This window comes from Orbicella faveolata, unplaced genomic scaffold, assembly GCF_042242905.1.
Source record: "Orbicella faveolata isolate gen_17 unplaced genomic scaffold, um_ofav_v1 contig_3, whole genome shotgun sequence".
Taxonomy (NCBI): Eukaryota; Metazoa; Cnidaria; class Anthozoa; order Scleractinia; family Merulinidae; genus Orbicella; species Orbicella faveolata.
The window spans coordinates 4223363-4245753 of NW_028301558.1; the positions used below are offsets into that span (position 1 = coordinate 4223363).

The 22391-nt window shown below is 39.4% G+C and overlaps 1 protein-coding gene and 1 pseudogene across 2 annotated transcripts; both read left to right on the top strand.

The window, feature by feature from the left end:
* LOC110050813 (EGF-like repeat and discoidin I-like domain-containing protein 3) lies at positions 1–8796 on the top strand. The gene is made up of 9 exons (XM_020756778.2): positions 1–280; positions 3539–3653; positions 4378–4582; positions 5415–5568; positions 6010–6189; positions 6309–6423; positions 6780–6981; positions 7341–7497; positions 8102–8796. Exons 1-9 carry the CDS (start codon positions 217–219, stop codon positions 8353–8355), a joined length of 1446 nt encoding a protein of 481 aa, XP_020612437.2. The 5' UTR covers positions 1–216; the 3' UTR covers positions 8356–8796.
* A 5749-nt stretch (positions 8797–14545) lies between these two features.
* On the top strand, positions 14546–18876 carry LOC110050801 (uncharacterized; annotated as a pseudogene). Its single transcript, XR_016209719.1, has 2 exons — positions 14546–17215; positions 18552–18876. The product of XR_016209719.1 is annotated as an uncharacterized LOC110050801 (transcript).
* The last annotated feature ends 3515 nt before the right edge of the window (positions 18877–22391 follow it).

Sequence of the window (22391 nt, forward strand, 5' to 3'; positions counted from 1 at the left end):
TGGTTGGCGCGCTGACCCCTTGAGGGCAACAGATTTGCGGATTTTGAGGATTAGACAAGTAATCATATTACAAAGTGAAGTTAGCACAGTGATATCAGAGCTTGAAATTCCACGCTTCCACGCTTCCACGCGTAATCTCGTAAAGCTCCGAGTTCGTACCCGTGCGCGGAGAAACACTTAGCTAGTCTCCAAGGCCCAAGGAAGCATTTTAGCGAGATGCGTTCAGTAATTTTTCACGTGTTTATCCTATACTTCACAGCCACAGAGGAAACTATTGCAGGTAAGCCGGCCCTGTAGGGATTATTCACACTTTCTCTATCCGTTTTCAAGGGGTTGGTGTTGTTCCTAAGAGGGAAAATCTGTGAATTCCACGGCTTTCGTAACGCGTTCTGAATGGGCGCATATTCATCTGCAAATGGAAACAGTTGTAAACGAGATTTAGGAAGAAAAGCGCTTGAAGATCTTTGCTTTGTTCAGCGGGGATGCAATTAAGCCTCCGTTATAGCTACCATAAGCCCATTATTGGATGTGGAAGTTCTGTTTAACGCCTCTAAACGGCAGCGAAAAAAAGCGAATCGCGGAAAAATAAGCCCTAAAATTAAAAAGTATCTCGTTCGTGAATGCAGCCATGCGGCATGTGAACTCCGGAAAACCTTGCACAAGTTTTCTTCGGCTAAAGGCAATTCAATTTAACTTTCCGATTACAGCACCATCACTGGCTACAGCGGAGTGCCAGATAATATTTCGTGATGAAACAACTGAATCAAACGAGTTGAATGGATCACTTCGTTGGACAGAAAAATTCCTCCATTTTTGTGAATTCGCAAATTACGGCTTGTTTAATGTTAGAGAAAGGGATGTGTGCGGTTAACTAAAATATTTGTGGCTCTTAATTCAGGTTCTCCTTGCCAAGACTTAGAAAATCTTATCTTAGTACAGTCAAGTCCTTCTTAGAGTCTCTCAAAAGAATCTGACAATTAACTTCTTTCAGTTTAGGAGTTCTAAAATATGTTAAGAAATGTTCGTGATAAACACCTTTGCAGGGAAACCATTGTATTTCTGTAACTGACATGTAATGGACACTCGCTTTCTCATTAATGGTTTGCTTTATTATCGCAAGTTACATACTGTGCCTTGAGTTGGCCTGGCTCAGTCCAAAACTGAAGAAAATAACTTACTTAAACAGATCAAAATATATTACACTTCCTGCGTAAACTCTGTACACTTTGAAGCTGAAATCTTTTATGTTACGATCACTGAGATCTGCATTTGGAGCAAGGTAAAAGAGCTTAGGGAAGCATTCTACACTTAGCGTGTTTTACACTCTTAGAGCTTGCCAGTCTTAGTAGCCAAATGTCCTAACTAATTGGATGATTTTTCTCGCGCGAAAACTGAACAAATCTATCAGTACTAACAATGAGAACGTTTAACCTTTTGAAACCTTCACGGCGAGCGTTTGTGTGAAAGGAGTTGGGGTGATATATAATCATTCATTTTGTTGTTGCCGTGTCGTAAATCCTCTGGCAGTTTATCACATTGCAACTTGCAGCCGTGTTGTTGTTGTAGATTATAAATCAGTGAGGTTCAGTTTTCAAGAGACTGAAAGGGACATTTAACAATTATTAAACAAAGCTCATAGAATTGACTAACACACTGGCTCAGTGGTGCCAGACTGTAGAAAGTAGATTCCCAAGAGCAGATTTGGGCTCACCTTTCGTGAAGTCCATTCTAGTATAGAATTAAGAAAAGAAAGGGTTCAGACTTACTGTGTTTTACACTCTTTGCTACCGAATCAGAGACTTGAATGTGTTTTAAATGGTTGCTTTGGCTCGCAAGTGACATCGAGTTTCTACGGCACACTGTTAGCTTTTGATTAGGGACTGAGAATATTATACACCGTAATATTGGGAGTATTGAAAAGGTGATAAAAAATTCACCCATAAACTCACCCCACCACACAGTTTCGAAGAAAACTAGTTGCTTTTTGTGAAAGATTTTCTGTTCAAAAGATTTCAATAACTAGGAACTGCAAAATGTACAACTATACCCCCTTGAAGGTTTAGGTATTAGAAAAACACATGTACAAACTTTGGCGAATGTTCGCACGCAATCTGCATCGAATACAAATACTTCCTAATCTATCGGTTCCTCTCTGAAATACCTACAAGACAAATGACTTCCAAGACGATCAAATCAGTTCAGATTCTCAATGAACACCATTACTACAGTAAACACACTTCTCATTTCTGTAGACAATCGATCAGCAGTAACCTGTCGGCTGTCCCGAGTGATGAATGGCCCTAGACAAGTAATTATTTTTCATTAGCAGTTAATTAATTTTCTTTTGACAGCTGCTCTCGCTTGCTATTGTTGCAAAAGTAAATACATGGACTCGGAGCCATTTGGCTGTTCTTTCGTCCGCCGAGTAGAGAATGCAACCCGAAGGAGATGAAGCTGCCGATCTGAGGAAATAAAAAAAAAAAATTTAAACAGAGGTGTAAACTGTAAACGGCAGCTGAGCAAAGCAAAATCCAATTAAGAAAACACACGCAGGCAGCCCAGGACTGGCAGATCATATTCTTCCCCTTATCTTAGCTCGATTTTCCCGAAATAACACTGATCGAGTCGACTTATTGATAAAAGAAGGAAAGGGCATAATTTGCTGTTTATTTCCTTGGCTTTTCGTGCTTCGACTGTAGGTCAGTTTCGATTCAATTGGAGCCAATTTCATAACTGTCCTGGATTTAAACAATTCTTTTTACTACCTTTGTAGGAATGAACTTTCCTTATTAATTTCACTTTAGGAAACGACTGATGTAGTGATTTTGAGTTTTGCTGAACTGATATGTGTAACTTTCTTTTGCATTTAACATGAGAGGAAAAAACTGTTTAGGCATTTCATTTGAAGATTAATCCCAGGCTTCGCACAAATGTGATTCGGCGCGAGATTGAGGCTAGGGAGTTTTGAGCTTCCTTTGACTATAAATGTACAGCTAAAGAAGATAACTTCTCTTAAGGCAGCTTCAGTTTTGCTAAAACACAGATAATGGTATAATTAAAATGTAGATTGCTCTCTATGTGTTGAGATGAACAAAATTTTGAGAGCAAATGAGACAAATGAAAGGTTTTTTCAATAACAATTTTTAAAAGTTTGAAAAATTGAGCCCTGAAGTGTCCCAGTCACAACCTAACTAACTTGTGAAACTGATGACTGACTGACTGACTGACTGTTAACTCATTGACTTGCAGACTCAACGTAACCTGACTGACTGACTGACAGACAGACAGACAGACAGAATGGCTGACTATCTACTGACTGACTGACTGACTGACTGACTGACTGACTGGCCAACTTGCTGGCTGACTGACTGACTGACTGACTGACTGACTGGCTTACTGACTTAGGTTATCAAGCAAACTGAGCAAACTATGTTCTATAAAACTTTCCAAAAACAACTGCGGCAGGCAAGGCAAGATTTTGAAAATATAACTTGACCAATATGTAGCATTACCAAATCATGTTTGTCACAATCTACAGGTTGTTCTTCACCCCTTGGCCTGGCATCACATTCAATACAGGATTCCCAGCTTTCCGCATCCACATCAATGAGTATATGGCAACAACCTTCCGCTGGAAGGCTTAATAATACTAGGTAAGTACAAGTTACTCAGCCGGAGTAAATTCAGGAGTAATCTTTAATTGGCACAGGACATCCAGCCGCTTAGCTCACAACCAAGCTACATCCAAGAAAGAGTTGTAAAACCTTGCACTGAACTTCAAAATAAACTTTACCATAAATAAACTTATTGCCGGCATAGTAGTGTCGCCAGCAGTATTCATGTTCTAAAGCTTCACATAGTTTAAAATTGGTTTATTCATAAATGTTGTTGTTTAATAGTTCCCTCAAAACACAAACTGGGGGTTATTGTAATTTATTTCCTCTCGCGTATCTTCCAATTGACGGGTGTTTTACTCAAAATAAAACAATGAGACTTGGATTAAAGGCAATACCACGGTCGTGGTTTCCTTTTGCTCGAAATAGCCACAAAAAAGCAGAAACTATTTCCTTTGTGTCCCTCTTCACCTGGCAAAGTGGGAAGGCTTTTTTCGAGTTCCCTTCGCTTCAGTTTCATAGCGAGTCCTGGTGACATGCTTATGTTCGTGTATAAATCTAACGCATTTTCATTTAAAGGCGTTGTACCAGGAATCGATTTGAAATTGAACACAGCCCCAACGTCTTTGTGTTTTCTTTTAGCTCACCCTCCTTTCTGAGTTTTCCCGCAAACTGAGAGCCTTGAACAGCATACCTGTTAAACTAAATAGAGGCCTATAGTCAGATTCCAATTCACCCACGGCTGCTTCTCTCGCAATTTTAGGAGTTCGGATTCGTTTGGGGCCTGGTGTGCAGAGCCCACAGACATGGAGCAATGGTTTCAAGTTGATTTGCTGAAGACAACCAACGTGTCAGCGGTCGCTACTCAGGGTGACATCTTAGATGGTAACTGGGTGACCGAGTACGCGTTAAACTACAGCTGTGATGGAGCCAAGTGGTTCTCATACACGCACCAAGGGGCGCTTGTTGTAAGTCATACCATGATTATTATTTAAGGGATGGCCTTATAGAGCGGGTTTTCAAGTGAGCGTTGATAAACCAAAACCAAAGTTATTACTTCGGCCGATCACAATTAACAGACAATCCAGTGAACCAATCATAACTTGAAGTTAAAAAAAAGTAGCTGGCGCGATGCGTGGGTAAACGTGTGCGAACGAGTCTCTTTTTCAACGGTGCTTGTCCAAATTGTTGTTCTTATAAACTGACAACTACATTCCTTTAACACTTTAAATAAACATCTCCCTACGCAGTCTTGTTCTTGTTTTGTTTTGGCATTTATAAATACATTTACAACATATCAATGTATAAGGCAAGGAAGCCCATGGAAGCCATTAGGGCTTATGTACAGGCCTACCTTAAAGATCCCTAAGACTTACCAAAAGAATAAAAATGCTGTCAACGGCACACAAAAGGATCATAATGTGGGATAAAAAGTAGTTAAGAAAAACTAAACGGTGCGCGAATGCACCAAAAGCAAAGGAAGGGAAAAAAAAGCGAAAAAAACACACACAAGTACACTAAGAGAAGTAGAATATACTTATACTGAAAAAGACGACTTAAGTTTAGAGGCGAAGATAGCAATACTATTCGTGGACTGTCAGTTATAAGCTTGCTTGCCGAAGCATCTGAGTTTTATTCGCCTCTTTCGCGGGGTAAACCAGGAGAAATAGTGAAGGTTTTCACATAACTTCAACGCTTCAATTTCACTCTAATCTACTTATTATATTATGAATAGCAAATGGAATCACTTTGATAATTTGCAGTAACAATGATTTGATCTTAAAATTGTTGTCTCTGCAGATATTTAAGGCAAATAACGATTCTGATGGTGTGGTGACGAACAAGCTATTTTCCCCGATAGTTGCACGGTTTATAAGAGTGAGACCTATTGCGTGGAACCAGCTTGGATCAATATGTCTGAGACTGGAATTGTACGGATGCCAGGGAACACAAGGTAGAAATAAAATTACATTAATTTACAGAAAGATCAATTTAATCAAACCATCAAAAGATAGAAATGGAGTTTAACTTAAGATAAAAGAAAAATGATGTCATGTTCGTAACGATGAGCTCAGAATATATGTTAAACGTTGCAGTACCCTTATGTCTTGGTAATGGTTGACTATCTATATTTTCAGCCGTATTTATTTCTAGATACTTAATTTTTTGGGGTCTCGCTCGTTCACTCATTGCCCATGTTCACATCCTTTCTCTCCCACCTAATCTTGCAAAGCTAACATTGCTAGGGACAGGTTTTAGTATTGTCCTTTTGGAGGTGGTGGTAGTAGTTGTCGCAAGATATTATCATGGTTTTGAATTGACTTTGGAATAATCATTTACCAAATAAGCACTTAATAAAGCCGATCTCACCTTTTCTCTTATTGTTTCATTTCAGCCTGTCCTCACCCAACACAAGCTACAGCTGCCATGGCAACAACCCAAACTATTCTGCATTCTTCTCCTGTAAGCAACGCACCCTTAACAGGAGCACCATCAAAATCCTCGACCTTGGGATCTGGGTCGGCTGATTCACCCACAGACGGTGCAGCAGCCACTACAAATGCAACACCCATCGGTGAGTTGACAACCTCAGTATCGCTTTGCTGATGGTTCCAACAAATTATCACCATGTCTTTATATGGCCGACCACAGTTTATCTATCTTACACTCGTCTTTTTATCATGTCTTCTTCAGCTTGTTCATATGCTTTGGGGATGCAGTCTGGTGGTATTAACGATTCTCAGATCAAAGCTTCCTCGTTCAAGAGTCTTTGGACAAGACCATCCGAGGCAAGACTTCATAACCAAGGGTAAGTTGATTGTCAGTGTCATACGAGATGCTTTCCAATCGATTCAAAAGTGTGATGCCAACCTAGTTAACCAGTTTGGTCACCAGCGATTCTATCTCTAATGAAGCGTTTTTTTAAAAAACTAAAATCAAAGTAATCACTACGCTGAGCTACTGGCTTAAAGTGCTCGGTACACTTTGTCACCCAATCAATCAATCGCGACTCGCTCACACACGTTTTCCCGCGCTTTTTCTCATCTATTGTGTTTGCTTCGAGTTTGGTTGGTTCGTTGTATTGTCTGTGACCATTGTGATTGGCCAGAGCGCTCTGTATAAATAGGCTTTAGGTTTTTGATGGACTGCTGTTTTTTTTCTCAGGAGTGCTCAACAAATGTCCTTAGGTGGGTGGTGTGCGGACGATTCGGACATGAATCCGTATCTACAAGTGGACTTGGTCAACAACTCTATTATCACCGCTATAGCGACGCAAGGTGTGCAAGCAAATGGAAACCTGGCTTTAAGATACAAACTAAACTACAGCTGTGATGGAAAAGCTTGGTTTGATTATCAATACGGAAAGGTAATTTCATTCACCGCACGTTCCATGTTTTCTCGGAAGAGTAGGCATCTCGCGTGAAGCTCTCTGCTGACACAAAAGTCCAAAACTCTTTTCATTTTCCGCAAAATATTCAGTTAGCTTCCAGGCGAGCACGTTGGGTGCAAACAGGGAATTATTTCGTTGTCCCACAATTTATAACAGTGAAAAGGCGAAAAGAGAAGCAATGCCAGATGTTTGTGTTTTGCAGTTACTAGAACCAGTTAAGGAAAAAGCAAATGAGAACAGTCAAATTACCTTTGGAAATTGTTTCAAATTCCTATGGTGTTGTGTCAAATTCTTTTGGATCAACTTGTCAACATTACGACTGTATCTTTCTCCAGATCTTTGATGGTTACAGAAAGAATTTACGTGCTAGGCAAAACACGTTGTCGGTTCCCTTGAAAGCTCGACTCGTCCGAATTCAACCGTTACTGTCTGGACAGAATGAAAGGCCCTGTGTACGACTCGAAATTTATGGATGTAAAATGGCCAGTGTTGGTAAGTTAATATTACTGACTTCATTCCTTGCTAAATCATTAACACGGGATCTCAGTCAAACCATCGCCAAACGAGATTGCCAGATTATCTTTGTTAACCTGGTATATTAGAAGCAATTTAATATGCGATCAGTTTTCTTTATTTTTTACGATTTCTAAGATTTTCGGAACTTGTTTTCGGTGCCGAGAAGAACGTTATGGATTTCATTCAACTCACATATTATACTAAAAGGCTATACACGCCAAAGGATCCCTTCGAATACGGGATGGTTGAAGGGGGGAGACAAGGGAGGGAGGAGAGGGCGGGGAGGAAGGGAAGAAGGAGGGAGGGCAGGAAGAGAGAGGTGGGAGGGGATGGGACGGGAGGGGGGAAAGCGGAGAGAGAGTGCGAGAGAGCGACGGACAAACGAAAGAACGGATACATGGCGGAATAGAGAGATGGGGATGGGAGATGCCGTTAGAATGTTGGCATTATCGCGGTTGATGAAATTGAGTGTGTTAATTCGAGCTTTCAGTCGCGTTAAAATAGGGGCTTATAGCAGGATTATAATGTGTTGAACTGTCTTATCTGCTCATTTTTTTTATGTTTCATTTTTTTTTTTCAGTTTGCGGCAACAAGAAGTTATCGAATACCACAACAAAGCCAACTCAATACTCCACGCAAAATACCAGGATCGAAACAACCAATCAAGCAACCTTAGCAACGAACCCAGAAAGGCCTACAAGGCAAAAAGACATGATTGTTATTGTTCATGGTCGCGATCAAAGCCATTCAGGCAACAATTCTGCGGGTTACAACTCAATTGGGAAGATTTTCATTTTCTTAACATCTGTTCTACTGCTGCTGAATATTCTTTAGCTTACAAAAATGACAGTTAACGAATAATATATGTCCGCGAAAAGTGTAGCCTTCTTTAAGGGAGCGATGCCACAGATGACTGCTACTCTTGAAACATTCAGTGTCACATTATTCAAGTTCATGTCTCATAATTCCTCTCAACGGATAAGGCGAGATCCATTTTATTTATGGCGGACATCTTTGGTATTTTCATACTTTAGTACAGTGCCATTCCGAGCTTTCCTTTCATCTGAGTTAACTCGGTATAACGCAAACGATGACGTGACAGTGGCTCCTGTAAGTTTGTCACGCAACATCAAATGGTGTGACGAGATAACAGAAGGCAACCAAAAACGCTAAAATTTCTATTGTGTAAATATTTTACGAATGTTAATATCAAAGCCAACGTTTTCCCTTATTGTATATACAAGAACTAGTCAGTAAAAACAGAGTCAACGTTTATTTAATGATGTAAACTTCCCTCCACTTTCGCCCTGATGCTAGAATATATTTGAAGTAATTTTGGCATTCGAGGGAAAATTGCCGTTTCTGGTTGGAGTCAAGCATCGACTGAGCCTGCGATGTTTTGTTAGACACGTTGCTAGATAACATAACGACTTCTTATGGCGCCATATGGACGCGTCGAGGTTGCGAGAACGTACGAGTACTCATACTTGGATTTGATTGGATAATATGACAAATGGAAACGGTTCACGTGATGGCAGGAAGACTTATCAGAAACGAAATTTGTTACCGGGGTTTTTGTTTGACAATAAGTGTTTGGACAGTATAAACATACAATCCCTTAAGACAGTTAGAAAGGCATAAGCTGAATGGTGCTTGCCAATTCCTACCTGGTTTTCTTGTAAATATAAATATACTACAATCTTTTTTCAAAGCCTAATTTTGAACAACGCGCATTTCGAAGAAAAGTTTCTTTTTGGAAATGAGGTTGTAGCAATCCGTCTTCAGCATCAAATTGCTGTTTCTTTAGGCCTTGACATGACTGGTAAGTTTGTGTGAGTAGCGTAACCAATCAGAGAACGGCATTCGTGATAGAAACCTAGTAGATTTATACTAACACTGAACAGACGCACGGCAACATGGAATCTATTTGTTAAACGGATATCCGAAGGAATGAATACCGATTGTTTGGGGGGAGTTTGCCACAAAAAATTCGTTACATTTATTAAATAAGTTGAACTTCAGCCTGGTTGAGCTTGCAACCCGCGCGCGGTTTACACGCCCGGGAGGACTGGCGACTAAGCATGGGAAAGTATGATGTCACCGGTGTCACAGTGATTTGGGTACCCCTGAGTTTTGGGTACCCCGTACCCAAATCCCTAGTGTTTTGGGTACCCAAAACACTGAAAGCTTAAAACTGGGGCAAGTGAAATCATCCACAAGTCCGCTCAAAACCCAATTATCTTCTTACTAAGCTTTTGTCTCAATAAATGAAAGCGTTATTTTACTTGATATAAAGACAATACGTCGCTGAAAATAGTCGCAATTTAGAACAGACTGTCTGATCCGAGTCCGCAGTATAACGACATACAGAACCGAAATCACGTGCCCAAAGTTCCTTGTATGAACATGCCCTTGGTGCCTATCGATAACCCTTGAAATGCCGTTATTTTCAACAAGAAAGGAACATTCTAGCACTACCAGACCCAACCAGGGTCTCTCATCTTACCGCCCCCTGGAGCGAGCGAAGAGAGAAGGTCTCTCGTCGCTCGCTCCAGAGGGCGGTAAGATGAGAGACCCTGGGAACGAGGTTGAATCAATATGCGAACCGTGAACACACTGAGATACGGCCGTCACGCAATATGCACACTGGTCTCAAGCTGTGACTGACCTCTGTGTATGTTGCATGTCTGAAATAAATTTTGTCGTAGACTTGTTTATTTATCGTTCTTTCCTTGACCATCCCTCCTATTAGATTTCGCCGGCGAACATTTCTCTATGCCATTTAACGAGGTTTTTTTTGTTTTGGAAAGAAATCCAAAATAAATATAAATAAAGTAGACAAGGCTTAAATCTTTGGACAGGGGGAAACAAGTAAAAGTAGGATACCCAAATCTCTAGTGATTTGGGTATCCCCTTCTAAAGTGTTGGTTTGCAATCATTTAATTCAGGGTAGCCAAATCGACCGAAGATAGAAAGGCAAAGCAAACTTGCAAAGTCGAAAGTCAATCAAGAGAGAAACGTACTAGCAATGCTAAATTGTAAGGGATACCCAAATCCCTAGTGATATGGGTATCCCCTTCTGGAGTGTTTGTTTGTTATCGTTGCTTCAATTTAGGTAGCCAAATCCACCGAAGATTTAAAAGGGAAAGCAAACTTTCAAAGACAAAAGGCGTTGGAGGGGGAAAAGAAAAAAGAAATGCGAAAAATTAAGGGATACCCAAATCCCTATTGATATGGGTATCCCCCTCTGGAGTGTTTCTTTGTCCTTGTTTCTTTAATTCAGGGTAGCCAAATCGACCGAAGATAAAAAAGCAAAGCAACTTACAAAGACGAAAGTCATTCCAATGAGGAAAGGACTAGAAATGCTGAAATGTAAGGGATACCCAAATCCCTAGTGATATGGGTATCCCCTCCCAGAGTGTTTATTTGTTATTGTTTCTTTAATTCAGGGTAGCCAAATGAACCGAAGACGAAGAGGAAAACAAAACCTACAAAGACGAAATTCATTCAAGGGAGGAAAGAACTATAAATGCCTAAATGTAGGGGATACCCAAATCTCTAGTGATATGGGTATCCCCGTCCAATATGACTAGGTGTTATCGTTTCTTTAGTTCGAATTAAGGGTAGCCAAATCGACCGAATATACCATTCACCCATTCAACTCGGAAAGGACTGAGGCTCCTGTCGAAATAAAAGTAACAAAAAGAAATTTATGCCTTAAAGTAGACCGAGAGTGTCCCCGGAGATCTTTGTATTAAAATTGTTGATTTTTGACTGAAGAAAAATTTACGGGATAAAAAATATTTAGTCCAAACATTAACGGGATATGAATTACTTAGCCTCTACCCCAACCTCCCTTCTCCACCACCCCCTCTATGAGGCCTCTATTCCCTTGAGCTTTTTCCACGTGTCTAAATCATCGATGCGAGTCGGGATTTGAGTGGATTTCCGCCGGAAATACGGAAAATGTTGAAAGGATGGATTCTGCAAAATATAGAAATATTTTAGAATATGTCGAAAGCCAGAAATATCCGACAGGGTTGAAAAACGAAAAGCTAGTTTTGCGAAAATTTTGCAAAAACGTCGAATATTATTGTAAAAAGAGAAGAAGAGAAAACTTAAAACTAATTTAAAACTTGGAAGAACAATTAGCTCGTCGCTTCCCGAAGCACTTGAGATGGGACAGAAAGACAGTTGCTGGCCCAACGGTGAAAGTGATCGCCCACCGTATGACATACGTAACCGGTGAAATACTGCGTCGGTTTAAAAAGTGATTCTTGTGAACTCGATTTTTGGCTATGGGTTTGCCGAGACTCCAATCTGATAGTAAGTACACAACTGTCTCTATACTGCAGAGGACACAAAGATTCCATAATATCATTAGTAAAAACGGTTGAAAAAATTACCGTATTCAGGCAATATTATGAGGTGAAACTAGAAATCTCCTATCCTTAACATGTCACTGAAAATATGGGTATGATCGGTCGATTAAGGATACCGTAACAATAACAATAACAATAACAATAATAATAATTATTATTATTATACATTTATATAGCGCTAATACTATGAAATATTCAAAAGCGCTTTACATATAAAAAGAAACTCACAAACTAAAGCAAAGATTTATAAAAAGGATAAAATGTGCTAGAAATACAAAAATATAAAATGGTTCATGTAACTAAGATTTACAAAAATTATAAACAGTCATAGGCGATTTTAAAAAGGTATGTTTTCAATCGTTTTTAAACATGTCCAAAGACGAGCTTGATCATTTGGCCAAGGGCATACGACATGTCATTTCTCGTACTTTCCCTAACATTATAAAGCCAAGTTTCAACATTGATTACTGGATTATATTTTCTTTGATTATTATTATAGTCAACCTAACAGCTGGTTATTTCCCTTTACGCCTATTATATTCTCATAGGGCGCGTCTCAAAAACACGATAATTATATTAGATGGAGTATCTAATAAACTGCTGATTTGTAAAGCTGTATTCTCGTTTGGAATGTTCTCGGTACACAGCCATGTATTGGACGGGGATACCGGTATCGCTAAAGATTTACATACACCAAATATTCAGCTCTCCATTACATTCTAACATTTCCAATCATTTTCTCGTTGAATGGTGAAGTCTTTGTAAATTTTCTTTGCCTTTTTATCTTCGGTCGATTTGGCTACCCTGAATTCAAAAAACGATAACAAACAAACATATTGTAAGGGGATACCCATATCACTAGGGATTTGGGTATCCCCAACATTTTAGCATTTCTTGTCCTTTCCTTACTCGAATGACCTTTGTGTTTGTAAGTTTACTTTGCCTTTTAGTGTTCGGTTCATTTGGCTATACCATGGATTAAAGAAACAATAACAAACAAACACTCTGGAAGGGAATACACATATCACTACGGATTTGGGTATCCCTTACAATTTAGCATTTCGATCTAGTCCTTTCCTCGTTGGAATGACTTTCGTCTTTGTAAGTTTTCTTTTCCTTTTAATCTTCGGTGGATTTGCCTACCCTGAATTAAAAAAACAAGAGAACAAACAAACACTCGAGAAGGGGATACACATATCACTACGGATTTGGGTATCCCTTACAATTTAGCATTTCGATCTAGTCCTTTCCTCGTTGGAATGACTTTCGTCTTTGTAAGTTTTCTTTTCCTTTTAATCTTCGGTGGATTTGCCTACCGTGAATTAAAAAAACAAGAGAACAAACAAACACTCGAGAAGGGGATACACATATCACTACGGATTTGGGTATCCCTTACATTTCAGCTTTTCGATCTAGTCCTCGTTCCTCATTGGAACTTTCGTCTTTGTAATTTTGCTTTGCTGTTTTTTATCTTTGGTCGATTTGGCTTCCCTGAATTAAAGAAACGATAACAAATAAACATATTGGAAGGGGATACCCATGCCACTAAGGATTTGGGTATTCCTTACGTTTTAGCATTTCTAGTCCTTTCCTCATTGGAATGACTTTCGTCTTTGCAAGTTTGCTTTGCTTTTTTATCTTCGGTCGATTGGGCTACCCTGAATTAAAGAAACGATAACAAATAAACATATTGGAAGGGGATACCCATATCACTAGGGATTTGGGTATCCCTTAATTCTTAATTTTTCGTATTTCTTATCCTTCCCCCCTCCCCCCCCCCCCCCCCTCACCCCTTCAACGCCTTTCGTCTTTGAAAGTTTGCTTTGCCTTTTTAATCTTCGGTCGATTTGGCCACCTGAAGTAAAGAAACGACAACAAACAAACACCCTACAAAGGGATACCCATGTCACTAGGGATTTGGGTATCCCTTACATTTCAGCATTTCGATCTAGTCCTTTCCTCAGTGGAATTAATTTCGTCTTGGTAAGTTTGCTTTGCCTGTTAGATTTGGTTACCCTGAATTAAAGAAACAATGACGAGCAGGCACATTGGAAAGGGAATTAATAGGAGAGATAATGAAGGAAAGAGCGATAAATAAACAAGTCTGAGACAAAGTTTATTTCAGACAGGCAACATACACAGAGGTCAGTCACAGCTTGAGATCTGCATATTGCGTGACGGCCGTATCTCAGTGTGCCCGCTCGCATATTGATTTTATTCAATCACCGAACTATCCGAGGTTTAGAATGCGCCTTTCTTGTTTAAAATGACGTGCATTTCAAGGGTTATCGATAGGCACTAAGCGCATGTTCATACAACGAACTTTGGCGCGTGAATCCGGTCTTGTATGTCGTTATAAATGCGGACTCGGATCAGACAGTCTGTTATAAATTGCGACTATTTTCAGCGACGTTATGTGTTTATATCAAGATTAAGAAAGCTTTTAGTTATTGAGACAAAGCTTCGTAAGAATATAAATGGCTTTTGAGCAGAATTATGGATGATTTCACTTGCCCCAGTATGTGGTATTTAACGCTTTCAGTGTTTTGGGTATCCCTACTGGGGATACCCAAAACACTTGGGATTTGGGTACGGGGGTACCCAAAACACGGGGATACCCACATCACTGGGGCCATCACTGATGTATATCTGGGACAAAGCCCTGCATTTGCTCTGCCTCGAATAAGCAGTAACTAAGCGGTCGACATCTTAAAGCATTCTCCTTTACTCATGGATCGCGAAGCGTGCCTCGACTTTCAGCGTATACAAGTCACAGAAGATGAGAGTCTTGATACTTACAACAACATAATGGTGCAGTTACAGCTTGATCGTCGTTTACCAGAAGGAAGGAGGGCCTACGAGCGATTGCTCCAGGACCTGGGATTGCAGCCTGCACCAGAAGATCAAGAAGACAGAACATGCAAGCAGTTTGTGTTTCAAGGACAGTGTTTGGTTCTTGGAGAGTCTGGGGTTGGAAAAACAAGTCTGGTGAAGTCGCTCACCGGAAAACCTTTCGATCGCGAGCAACCCAAAACGCAAGGAATTGATCAAAGTCTTGTGAACGAGACGTGGCAAAACTTGAAGCTAAAGGATCTTACATTTGGAAACTTCAGTCGATTCTTTAAAAATGTCTTTGTTCAGTTAACTGTCTTTGGAAAAGCTGGCAATGTAATTGTTCAAGAGTCCACGAAATTGCTGGGTAACAATCCCCAATGGGGGCTTCGGCTAACTTTGATGTATGTAATCCTATTGATATCTGTTCTTCTATGCTCTCTAGCCAAGAATCCTACCCGGGATCCAAGAATAACTCTTTTAGCTGTGGTTTTGTCGACATTTCCCATTGCGATATGGGGTATTTTTAACTCGGAACCCATAAGACTGATAGCGATCGCATGGAGTTTCTTTGTCAACTATCGTGGCTTGTTAATGGGTGCATATATTTCTGTTCTGTCTGAAGACTATCTTTTTAAAGGAATGTGTGCATATAGTTTTAGCAAGGATTTATTTCTTTCTGCCCTATTGGGTTCCCTGTTTTTCTATCTTTGCAAAAACTCAAGATGGTTTCAGCAGTCGTTTGCGATCGTCAGGAAGTGTCGCCATCCGGGACAACTAAAATTTAAGAACCAGCGACCTGTAGAAATCATCTTCATTGGCCGTTTCGTGATAACTGTTATTATAGGCTTCACTTTCACTTGCTTTATAATATTGGTGATGCATAATCCGAATAGGACTAAGTTAACAGGTCACTTAACATTGGTAGTGGTTATCTTCTGCCATTTACTTGTGTTAGTTCAATCAGTGCCAAGAATTGTAAAATCCATACCCTGGTGGCGTAACAAAGTAATATTCATTTTTGTGATCATTTGCCTTTACTGTGTTGGAGGTTTGCTACCTCTAGATGTGACCAGAGTTATAACATTCCTTGTATTTTGCTGTTATACAGTCCACAAAGAATACTTTTGTATCGCATCTGCAGTAACCAATATTGGCAATGGCCATGAAGGTTCAACTAATTTCACTGCAGTTTGTATAGAGAAAGCAGCAATGAATCAAAAATATTTAAGAAATGCCCTGAACGAAAAGTTCTCTTCCCTTAAACTGAAGATCCTTGATTTTGCTGGAGATAAAGAGTATCATGCCTACCATCATATGTTCCTGAGGAGCCAGGCCATTTATGCCATTGTATTCAACATGGCTGAGTTTGCAGAAAATAGCTTCAAAGACATACATGCAAAAATCAAGACACTCCATCTGTGGTTTGAATCTGTCTGTAGCCATGTGCCACTCAAAACTCCAATCCTCCTTGTTGGAACACATAGAGGAAACAATGACAAAATTTTGATGGAGGAGACAAATGACTATCTGAAGAGAGACCTTTGGCATCTCTACTGTGATGAAATTATCGAGAACGATGTGGACAAGTTAATCTTCTTTCCGGTTGAAAACTCTCAAGGTCAAAATGACCCTGGAGTTCAAAGTCTGCAAAAGAAAATCATGACAGTTGCATAGGAACGCAGGGGAACTATAGGTCGCAACATACCTCTATCATGGATCCAAATTCAGGACGAGATTATTAGTCTAAGAGAAAACAAGAATGCCAAGTTCTGTGTGACGCTTGAAGAGTTTCCAACAGCATTTGGAACTTTTATTTGCACCAACTGGTCTGAAGAAACCTTGAAGTACTTCCATGAAAAAGGCCTGGTAATATACCTTGACAAAGATCCAGAGTTGTCCAGGTGGGTTCTTCTCAAGCCTGAGATACTGGTTGATATCATCATCCAGCTTGTCATGCCACCACCACAAATAATCCAGGAAAGAGGCTTCAAACGTGACTGGAAAAGTCTGCAAGAAGAAGGAAAGCTGACTAAATCACTGCTGGCAAGAATCATCTCTACTGCAGAGCAAGAAACTGAAGCCCTGACTGGATTCCTCGAGGAATATGATTTGATCTGCCCTTTATCAAACAGGAGGGTGGAAATGTGTAACCAAGATGATGATCAAAACCAGCCAACTCACTTTGTTCCATCCCTGCTACCAATGGCTACAGATGGCTGCATGCCACCAATATGGCAAGATGATAACACAGATAAGAAGTTCTACGTGTTTTTTAAGAGGTTTCTTCCAGAACCCCTGTTCCATCGCCTACTATCTCGTGCCCACAAGAACAGCATGCTTGAATATCCAAATGGCCAACCTGTTCTGTATAGAGATGCTGCCATGTTCTGGATGAGGCCGTCGCAAGACTACAAGCAAGCATACAGACTGAGGATTTTGAAGGAAGAAGGAATGATTGAAGTGACAATAAGCTCCAGGTACAGTGTATTAATGTAAACAGGTTTCAGACATAAAATTAAGTAAGAATACTGACCAAGAGAAAGGGCCAAAATGTAGACTACTAAAACATGCTATCTAATGCTTCATGTATAAACTTAATATTAACAATACAGTGGAATCCCGATTTTTCAAACCTCCAAGGGAAACGACAATTGGTTCGGAAAATCGGATAGTTTGAGAAATTGGGGGTAAAATTACAGTGTTCGACTGAGGAAAAAAAAGGGAAACAACTTTTGGTTCTAGTTTTCGGGAGGTTTAAAAAAATGATGGTTCAACTGAGGATGTATCTCAGAGGTGTAGCCAAGTATTGGTAGTAGAGGAAGCACCTTTTGGTGACACTTGCTTATGGAACTGACATTGAAAGGTTCATTCACTGATACAATCTCCAGAATAGTAACTAACATACAAGATACTGAAGCTGGCAAAAGTTCAACTGAGGCCTTACACTACTGTAAAATTGATATTAAAGTCTTTTAAAATCTTTTAAAAATCCAAGCTTTTGCTGATCTATGGCATCATCATCCCTGATGATGCGGTAGATTGGTGAAAGCTTGGATTTTTAAAAGATTTTAATATCAATTTTACAGTAGTGTAAGACCTCAATTGAAATTTGTCAGTTCATTTAAAATGCTACTGAAGGACAACATCCAACGATTTTTGATACAAGATACTAAAGCATATATGTACCATTGACATAAAATAACATAACAACCATGATTAGTGTCCACCCAGCATAAAAGCAGTTAATGAGTAGTTAATGATATGACACCCTCTCCTCCCTCTCCTGCCACTCGCCTAGGCAAGGCAGATGACCACTAAAGATTCATTCCCTCTTCTGCCCTCTCTCCCTGCTCAGCTGTTCAGCTGTGTTGTGTACAGAGTAAAAGAACAAGGTGAGTCTGACAGCACTTAGTAGTCAGGTTTAGTGTACTCTGCTTTTTATATGATGAACAGTTGAGCAAAACATCACTACCCATCCAATCAGTCATATTATAGGAATGTCATGTTTTTGTAGGATGTGTTGACAGGGGGGGGGGGGGGAGTGAGGACAGGAGAGCCAAAACACATTTGGCAAGCAGCTACACTGTAGAAACACAATGTGCAGTTCCAGGAAGTAACAGGTCAATGAGAGGTCATTATAATATTCCGAGGGGTGGGGCTCTCCATCCATTCTTTTTAAAGAAAGTATGAAGCTGTCCTGAAATTCATGGAGACACACAGAAAAAAAAGGGGGGGGGGCATTTTCTAAAACAACACAATTGGGTAAACTACATTCAATTTAACAACAGTGCATGATTTCTTTACTTTCTGCAGCAAGTATGGAATGAAACCATCAGATGTGCTGACGCAAGTGTTTTCAATGGTCGATGGCATTCACAAAAGAGATTTTCCCTTTGTTAAATTCCATTGTGGACCTGCATGTATCTCACCTGAGTGCCCTGGTTACCGAGACTACTACAAGCCACATCGTGTGGCTCAAGGTAACAGACGTCACATATATGATGTTATGCCTGGACGTCTAAGAGATAAGATGGCGTCTTTGGACTGTGTAAACCACAGCTTTGAAGATGAGTTGAAGGAGTGGGTGCCACCCAGCTCAATATCCTGACTTTTTAAAGCTGAAAAAATGTCACATTAGGTTAGTGAGTCAACATCTATCTTCTTCTTAACAATGTTAACATATATATGCACCCATCTTCCATACAGCATGATGCAGTTGTTAACTAAAGACAAATGACAAGAATATGTGGGATCATTTTCTGCAAGATATTGTTGACTTGACAAACTGTCAATTATTCTCAGCATTCCGAAAAGGGATTAATATTTTAAGGTTGCCAGGCTCACACAGAAGGGTTAAATGTGTGCTTGCATTCCTATGATCATTCTAATAGCAATCAAAAGCTGGGAAAAATTAAGTGAAAAAATGAACAATTCTTCAGAATCTAAATTCATCTTTTTCATGGTTTTGACTGCAATGACATACAATGTGTACTGTTTTCCCAGTTTATGCCATCCTACTTTTTCTCTCTGTTTAATTTGCAGAAGAATAATCATAAACAGTTATTAAAACAATAGACTTCGGCACGAGGCTCTGGGGAATAACTACAGAGTTTGTGGGGTTCATTACCAGAGCCTTGAGCTGAGGTGTATTGTTTTAGGCTGAATTTTAATATATCAAAATTGGTCTATTCTGTGTTGACATGGCACCCTGCTGGATAGGCCCATGCCATATGGATGTGTGACAGGCATACATTGTATCTCCTCACCAGGGGGGGAGGGGGGGTGATAAGAGCACTTGCGGCCACTGGGACCCTTTGAGCTTTCTGTGGGAATGTTTCTGGGAATACAGTCATGTATCTAGTGTACCAAACAATATTTGCAGTAATTATGATAATCATATCACAACACAAGATGAAAAAAGAAGAAGCATAATTATTTAATTATCAACTAGCAATGATGTATGCTTCTATGTCAAGTAATATGGACAGAATTTTTCTTTCAACTCTGAAGTAATAATCTTATGTCCACTTGTGCAACATGTTTCCATAACTTGCAGTCCACAACATTTGTTGTTGCATGACCAGTTAAAGAAATGAAAAGCTAAGTCACATTTCTAGCTCAATCCATTCAGCATAATGTTTCTGCTGATGGATCTGATCTGACAGGCAAATTCTAGTCATTAATGCTTGGAAAATCTGACCATAGTAAGTTACAGTAGTTGATTTTCAGCTTCATATCCTGTCTCGATCAGTTTTTTTACATGCATTGCTTGCATTGTAAATCATAACATCTCCTTGCAAGCCTTAATTGAAGTAATCATATATAAAAGTGCCCATTGAAAACAGTCGTGTGATCTATAAAGGATGCAGCAAGGTTCTTGGTACATTTTAGGTTTTGTAGATTTTTCCGTGTCCACAAAATCTATTTTGTCCTGAAAAAATTGTTAGCAATATGCACTGGTGCAAAATAATAATAGAAATGACTTGAAATAAATAGGAGCAGTACTGTTTCTTCTTAAAAGACCCACAGTATTTAATATGTAGACATGTAAGAGTAGAATTGTTACTCTAAACATTTCTCCACTGAATGCCAATTTGTTGCATTTGCAGCATGCTGCTCACAATGCAAAAATTTACTTTTGTACACCTTATATCACTCAGCATAGTCAATGGTATGATTGTAGTGCATGGACTAGGTGAAAATCGCAACCAAGTTGTAGGCTTGATTTGTTGCAGGCTTGGCAATTGTACCTTTTGCATACAACAAAGTAGTGTACTACGATTATCAGTTGAGTAAGGCACAACAGAAGTTTGGTAACCAGGTTTAGCAGTTAAAACATGTTGTTGTCATGGGCAACTGGCTCCATACCCAGTGGTAACTTTTCAGCCTTTAATGTTATTAGCAGCAAAGTGCACAAAATTGTAGGCGACGCATGGCTGTAAATATGGTTACCACTGAAAATGAGGACAGTTTCCCATGACAATAGCATACATTTAAGGCCAAAACTTTGTCACCAAAGCTCGTTCACACCTCACTCAACTGATAATTGCAGTACATACCCTCTAATTAAATCAGCCCTAAAGATTCAGTAGATATGTAGGATTGCTAAATAATAATACAGTAATTTTTGTGCTAATTGCCAGACTATGCTGATGATGTGTCAGTATTGTTAGCATCCAATAATTACTATATTATGATTATTGGTAGTATCTAAAGTGGAGGTATTGTTTAAGACCAAAATCAAATAAAGTTTCTTCGAACAGTTACATGGCATGAAAGTTTATATCATAGTTATCCATGCCTTATTCAGTAATAAGACCAGTCAAGGTTGAACTAGAAGTATGGCACTCACACATCTCCACGCATCTAGAAAAATACTGATTAGCATACATTACCTACACTAGCTGAGTACAGTCAACTCTCATTATAGCAGACACCCTCAGAACTGTCATTTAGTGTCTGTAACAGGGAGTCTGCAATAGCAGGGAGTATTGAAAATGACCCAATTTTTCAGTTATGAAGTGTTATGTAATGGTATACTTTTATGAGATTTCCAGTTTCTTTTAAAACACATTTACTTTTGTTGATATTTCATTAATCGAATAATATAGGTCAAAAGCATGTGCAAACCAGTAAAGACTGCAGAATAATAATTATTTCATTATGTCATTCAATACATCAAAGCTATCTGTTGTAACAAGAGAAGAACGATAAAAGTGTTAGTCTGGGACCTCCTGAAGTGTTTGCAATTCCATAATGGCGGGAGTCTGTAGTAATGAGAGCTGTTTTGCAATCCATACATTTCTTTGTAGCTTCGGCCAGGGATGTAGCTTCTGCCCATAATAGCAGTGTCTGTAACAGCAGGGTGTCCATATGGTGAGAGTTGACTGTAATCCTGGGGGAGGTATTCCTAGAAAAATTGGGTGGGGGTGTGCGGTCCACTTCCCAAAACCCATACCCTATTTAAGACCAAAATCTGCAATTTTCCCTACCCTAATGACCTGACCAAAAATTTGATACCCTATTTAAAACCTGACCCTTAAATCAATACCCTGCATCAAACCTGCCTAATAATTAGTTTAAAAAGTAGCTTGACTAGAGTGTAAAAGCCATACCCTTTTGGAGACCAAAATGGCCAAAATCGAAACCCTATTTTTAACCAAAACAGCTAAAAAACCACACCCTTCAGAGCCACTCATATGTACACATAATTATATAGCCCATATAAAGGAGTACCCCACCCCTGAGACTGTAATAGCAGCAAAATAGTGTGAAAAGGCTGTAATTGTTATCATCCAGTCTCAAACTAATGAAGCTCAAGATAAAAATAACAAAGTTTCATAACCAACATGCTAATGTTTTGTTTGAATTAAAATTCAGTAATGTTTTGTCTTGTCAGAATAACATTACACCAATTTATCTTCTTCTCCACACAAATAAGTCCAGCAACCTAAGTTACATAAATTCTGAGAACCTCTTGAAGTGATTTGAAAATGGAACTCAGTTTGGTATTCAATGTACACCGACAGACTTTAACCTCTTTAATATGAATACTGAAAGGCCAGGGAACTTAGAAGTGTCCGTGAGCAGAGGCGCGATGGTATTGTGTTATGTCAAATATACATCTATATCCACCACATGGCAGGTTTTTTT

What these genes read in the sequence shown, in the direction of transcription:
- LOC110050813 (XM_020756778.2), top strand. Translation starts at nt 217, where the DNA reads ATGCGTTCAGTAATTTTTCACGTGTTTATCCTATACTTCACAGCCACA. An exon ending in CACAGAGGAAACTATTGCAG is followed by an intron (nt 281 to 3,538) that starts GTAAGCCGGCCC and finishes CACAATCTACAG; the next exon opens with GTTGTTCTTCACCCCTTGGC. An exon ending in TTGATTATCAATACGGAAAG is followed by an intron (nt 6,982 to 7,340) that starts GTAATTTCATTC and finishes ATCTTTCTCCAG; the next exon opens with ATCTTTGATGGTTACAGAAA.